Consider the following 6216-nt stretch of genomic DNA (forward strand, 5'->3'; position numbering starts at 1 on the left):
GCTGCTGCCACACAGATCTAAAATAAACATGCAATTTATTTCCCAGCTGTTTACCTGTTCTGGGGACACCAGAGACTTATATTACATATTGTAAAAAGGGGCATAATTGGTCTCCTTTAAGGTATTCTTTATGTCCATAGCACAAATATGACGTGGGGTTTGTTTTAAATCCATAAATATGAACGATTAGCCTATCATTTGAACCCAACAAAGCCATCATCTCAAGCTGTCATCAATAGATTTAGCACTTTTACACAGCGTACCAGCTAAAATACCCAGCACTCAACTTCTGACCTGAACAGCTCAACCCCTTTCTGCCATTTTTCAGACACTCTGTAATAGTCATCTGATGAGGATCTGTTCTGTTTAAATGAATCCTCATGGAGTTCAGTCTATTCTTTCCTTAATTCCCCAGAATCTTCGTCTTGCGTAAGCGCGTCTTTCTCACCAAACCAGAACATCGCACCATCACTGACCCAAGTCTAACACAAATCCACACACCTTTCGCATGAACATACACATCATACATATTACATGCAGAATTATCTAGTAAAAGACTAAATATTATTTAGGTGATGCATTCATAGGCATATGATGAAATATCCTGCAGATATGCTTTTGAAAAACTGTTCACCTTTTGTTGAGTAACACACAAAACCCAATTTCTGCTCAGGTCAAGACACACATTACGCAAAAATATAATTCTTTAAGTCTATCAATAGTGTGTAGATCAGAGAGTAAGGGCTCATGGGAGTCGCTGTTATGTCACAATAGAAGAATGTAGGTTTCCTACTTTCTAGAGTCGCACAGGGACAAGTGTGTCTGATTATATAAATCATGAACCAGGACTCATTCATTACCATCTTCACCCCATTCAACATCAGCGTGTACATTTCTTTTCTTCAAAATCATGTAGTAACTACTGGAGAAGACCAGTTTTCAATACCAACAACCCTTTTCTCATCTTTCTTTGCTCAGCTAAACAAATAGTCCCACCGCAAACGCACGCCATTGGTTAAGCCATGTTTTGAAAGCACCACAGTGCTCAATTATCAGGAAGTAAACCCACAAATGACTTACTCAGAGTCTCTGCATGTTAAACTGAGATATGAAAAAGTTTGTTACCACACTTTACCTTTAAAACAGAACCAACCCTAAAAGTTATTCTCCCCAAAGCATTTTTATTTCTGGGTTCTTCATCACATCTTAATCACAAGGACAAAAGGATATTTCTAACTGTGACGTGAGAGAGAGACTAGAAGCAATTCACAAAAGCGCTAATGAAATCTTCATTACAAACCATATCCAGGAAAGGTGCACATAAGCTAAATGTTTTACAAGGGTGTATAAAATTACACATGCTATTTACAGAAAAACAAATTACTTCCTCCTGGCGTTTACTCTTTCCTGGTTGTGCAGGTCTGGATCTCCCACTCACACCTGATCTCCCAGGTCTAAAACACGGAACCTATCCAAGTTATAAAAACAGGCCTTCACCACGCGACCTCCAAAGTACCGCCCATTCAGATCCACCACAGCTGAGGAGGACAAAAACAACAGCACTGTTATGTTGAAATTTTAAAATACTACTAATAAATCTGAAAACATGTAATTAAATTGTAAATATAAAATTACATTGCTTCAGGACACACATAAAAAAAAAATACATGAAATGGTAATAAATCTAATATTTAATATATAAAATTGTACACAAAATAATACATAAAATGTCATTTAAAATGTAATACTTATCATAATACATAGTAAAATAATACAAAAATGTCATATAAAGTTGCAATTATGAGGCTATGAGCACAAATTTCACATTGTAAGGTGGAACAGAATTGCTATGAATAAATTTACCATGATTTATAACTTTTGGCCAGTTGATAGCGCTGTCCTAAAACATTACACGAGCACTTAGGACATGGCCTCAAAGTAAGATACAGATCTTTGTTTCAACAAAGGTTTTTAGGATATAACCTCATTTCCTATTCTGTGTCTTTGCAGTTAAATTTATTGTTTGGTTTTTCCCCATGTGATCTCACCAGAGTGTTGTTGCCACTTTAAAATACGAAAGTGGGTTTTTAATAATGATCTATGATCAAAAATATACCTATTCTAAAAAAAGACAAGGGCATGACAACACACAACTCATCTAAAAAGCCTGTCTAAACATATCACTAACAAAAAGCCTTCCTAACAAGCTGTCATGCAATGTATTTGCTTGCATTGTTGCATTCTTAAAGCTTCAGTCCAGCCCTGAAAAGTGAAACAGGTGTTCCTGTATGTGATGCCAGATTCAGAGTGTTTTCTCAGGCTTGCTTTGTTACAGGATGCCTGATTTATAGTATTTGTAGACCTAAAATGTGCTGCAGAATTGCAAAAATGATAAGTGTATTTGAACAGGTTTCTCCTCCATCTGTTTCTGGTTGGACAAGCGCCACTTGTTCTGCCACTTTCTATTTGTTATTGTATTTTAAGCAGTAATTCAATACTTTTATTTGGCAAAGGCATTTTAAATCGATCAGTTAAGAAATGTATAATGTTTCAAAAGATTTATATTTCAAATAAATGCTGTTCTTTTGATCTTTCTATTCATCAAAGAATCCTGAAAAAAGTATCATAGTTTCCACAAAAAGCAACAAATCAGCATATTAGATTCTAAACCATATTAAAATGGAAAACAGTTATAATAATATTTCACTATAATATAGTTTTACTGTGTTTTTGATTAAATAAATGCAACCTTGGTAACTTTAAAAAAAAACTTTTAAAGGGTTAGTTCACCCAAAAATTATGTCATTAATTACTCACCCTCCTGTTGTTTGAAACCCATAAGACCTTCTTTCATCTTCGGAACACAAATTAAGATATTTTTGATGAAATCTGAGGGCTCTCTGACCCTCCCATAGACAGCAAGGTAACTACCACGGTCAAGGTCCAGAAAAGTACCAAGATGATCGACAAAGTAGTCCGTGTGACATCAGTGGTTCAACTGTAAAGTTACGAAGCTACGAGAATAAGTTTTTGCGCAAAGAAAACAAAAATAATGACTTTATTCCACATTTTCGTCTCTACTGCGTCACTTTGGACGCGCGTTCACGACGGGCCGGATCTGGGTCAGCGCCGCCACACGCTCGCGTCATGATACTGTTATGTCATGATAATTCTCGTGGCTTCGTAACTTTACAGTTGAACCACTGATGTCACACGGACTACTTTGTCGATCATCTTGGTACTTTTCTGGACCTTGAACGTGGTAGTTACCTTGCTGTCTATGGGAGGGTCAGAGAGCCCTCAGATTTCATAAAAAATATCTTAAATTGTGTTCTGAAGATGAACGAAGGTCTTACGGGTTTGGAACAACACGAGGGTGAGTAATTAATGACAGAATTTTCATTTTTGGGTGAACTAACCATTTTTAAAAATCTTTCCAACCCCCCAAAATATTTGGAGACTAAAATTGTCTTTTCAGCTGCAGAATATGAAAAATATGATTTTAAAACAGCTTTCCCTGAACACAGCATCCTCCATTGGTTAGACAATGAGAAACACAGCATCCTCCATTGGTTAGACAATGAGAAGGTCTGTCCCAAACTAACACCAAACTATTGGTTCCACCAATTTTGCTGTTGTGACTTTCCAAATACTACTTGTCTTAATTTTGAACTGTATATCTATTGCTTTATAATAATAATAAACCCACAAATATCTCTTTTATTTTTCTGAAAATGTGTGCTTATGTTAACTTAAAAACAAATCACTATTTGTATCTATTACTATGACAGACAGCTTGGTTAAAGTGTTCAAATACTTTTTGGACCACTGTATCTGTAAATATGAATGCTTCTCCCAAATGGTGCAGTTTAGCTCTGTTGTCATTTAATAAAAAGTGTCTGAGTTTAACTTTATTTTTTATCCCAAAGGAAAGCAAAGTGTGTCATTTTCATTTTCAGTCCTATGTATGAACTGTTCCAGATACATGATGACGTTAATTCAATCTCAAGTAGATTTGCCTTGTCCAGGAATAATAATTAGGAAAATATATGTATATATTTCACAACGCAATATGATAAGAACTCACAAATCAAGTTATTAATCTAATATTTTGACCTTGTTGAGGATAAAAATTTTTGAAGGATGAGTTCATATCCAACTTGTTAATATTTCAGTCAGTGTTTAAAATTAAGTGAGTGAAAACTGGTTTGGTCTGCTATCCCTAGAGGAAGTGATGTAACCAGCCAGGTGATGTAACACCTAAGGGACGGCCCTCACACATTTACCTGCTTTATTAAGTGAGATCTGGGGCACTTGAAATAAAGACCACCTGTACACACACTCTTCAAGTTTATCCTTAAACCACTCACCTTTAATGGCTGATTCGACTCGTTCGAACTCCAGGAAAATGCGGACTGCCTCGTCGTCAGAAACAACGGCGATCTGAAAACACAAGCCAGACACACAGGTTTCATGTCAGCGACAGATATTAATGACATCTGCTGCTTACATACACGAGCAGGAAACTTTCAGTGGCATGTGATACACGTTTGACATAACGCTCACCTCAAAGATGACACACTTGATGACTTTGCCATACTTCTCACACTCTTCCTTAGTCTCAGCTTCCAGGTCTTCATCAACTTCTCCCCTTCCAACCATGTTCTACACACACAGACAGTTTTTATTTGCAATTGAATCTCAACAAATGATTTAGACTAAATTGTCCTGAATATCAGCTGCTTCTCATGTAACATCCTGTTAAAAGGAGCACAAATTAACTGGGACTAGGGGCAAAAAAAAGCACAGAAAGTGTCAAAAAAAAAAAAAACTAATACCGATACCGATTTTAACGAACAACTATTGGCCGATTCCGATACCGATATTGGTCAATTGCATAAAGCAGGGGTTAAAAACGGAAAGAAAAAAAAAATCGATCGGTTCACTCCGAGCAGAATTGGTATTTGAACGTTTCTGTTCCTGCGTTCCTCTGTATTATTACCGCTCCAAAACCGGTTTGAGTAGAGAAAATACTGGTTAATAACGTTATTTTTAAAACTTTTTCTTTGCCTATAATAATAATAATAATAATAATAAAGTACAGCATTTTCTTTACTCAAAAAGAAAAGAAAACACGAGGGTCTTGATCTGGTAGCCTATCTTGCGCTTAGTCATAGCCAATACAGCATCATCTTTTCTAGATTTTGACCAAATGTATTAATCAAAAGAAAATACTGTCAACGCTTTAAAGACATTAAAATAGGCCTATTTTTTTCAAGATATTTAAAAATGTTTTCAGCATGGATAAAAAAACGCTACTCCTATAAGCATTTTGAGAGGAAAAAAACAGCCTAAATTAGTAGGCTGTACGTCTCATTTTATTATTATTAAGATATTATTATTATTTTATTATTATCATTCAGAAATAATGTAGGCTAAAACACCAGTAAATAAAGCAAAATATTTACAAACATTACAAACACAATTAGGCTATTTCAGTTCCCTTCTCTCCACAACAAACCCTCTACAGTTGTAAGCCAAAACAAATTAATTTAAAAGCGAAACTGAAGCCTACCTCTCTTATTCTGCACGAATCCAAATGTTTCCATATTCACGACGTATCTGGATGCTAAAATATTATTTATTATGTAAACTATAGGCTTTGTTCTTCACTCGCATTTTCGACATAAAACATCATCCTTTACATAGGCTATAACAGCACAGTGAGGCGGTGGTAACGCTGAACAGCACAGACTGTACTACGGACTATTTCAATTGAGCAGTGTAACTTTTTATGTATCTTTAACTGTACTTTATTTTGATAATGAACAGGCTGCGATGTCAAGTTTGCAAAAATATGTTGTATGTGCGTGTGATTCGCTGACGCGATTCAAAACTGTAAAGCTTTTGCAAAATAAAGAAAACGGCTTTCCTTTCCGTGAACTTCGGAGCGCATTACAATGATCCGAACTCAGCACAATTTTTTTTTTCGTTTTGTTAATCTGTTAATGATTTAAGTGAAATATATTTCATGTATAGGCCTATATATTCCTTTTTATGTAGCCTATATAGTTTTATTCCATTTTCTCTGTTCACAGAAACGCTGCAGGTGCATGATGTGAACTTGTGTGAATCTGTGTTCTACACGATCCTGCCATTTTTGCTGGTTTCAAACACAAAAAGCTGCATATTACCTGCCATTCATTTTCACTTAAA

At 35.6% G+C, this 6216-nt stretch overlaps 1 protein-coding gene across 1 annotated transcript in view; it reads right to left on the reverse strand.

Annotated features, from left to right (window-relative positions):
* Positions 1-1164: 1164 nt before the first annotated feature.
* Positions 1165-6216, reverse strand: part of LOC107748463 (splicing factor 45-like) — a 13715-nt gene continuing 8663 nt past the window's right edge. Inside the window, exons 11-13 of the mRNA XM_016563246.1 lie at positions 4567-4665; positions 4371-4443; positions 1165-1538 (exon numbers count right to left, since the gene is read on the reverse strand). Of these exons, the coding sequence (XP_016418732.1) occupies positions 1435-1538; positions 4371-4443; positions 4567-4665 (276 nt within the window). The 3' untranslated portion in view covers positions 1165-1434. The remainder of the gene's footprint in view (positions 1539-4370; positions 4444-4566; positions 4666-6216) is intronic.

This window comes from Sinocyclocheilus rhinocerous, unplaced genomic scaffold (assembly GCF_001515625.1).
Source record: "Sinocyclocheilus rhinocerous isolate Xijiao unplaced genomic scaffold, SAMN03320098_v1.1 scaffold78, whole genome shotgun sequence".
Taxonomy (NCBI): domain Eukaryota; kingdom Metazoa; phylum Chordata; class Actinopteri; order Cypriniformes; family Cyprinidae; genus Sinocyclocheilus; species Sinocyclocheilus rhinocerous.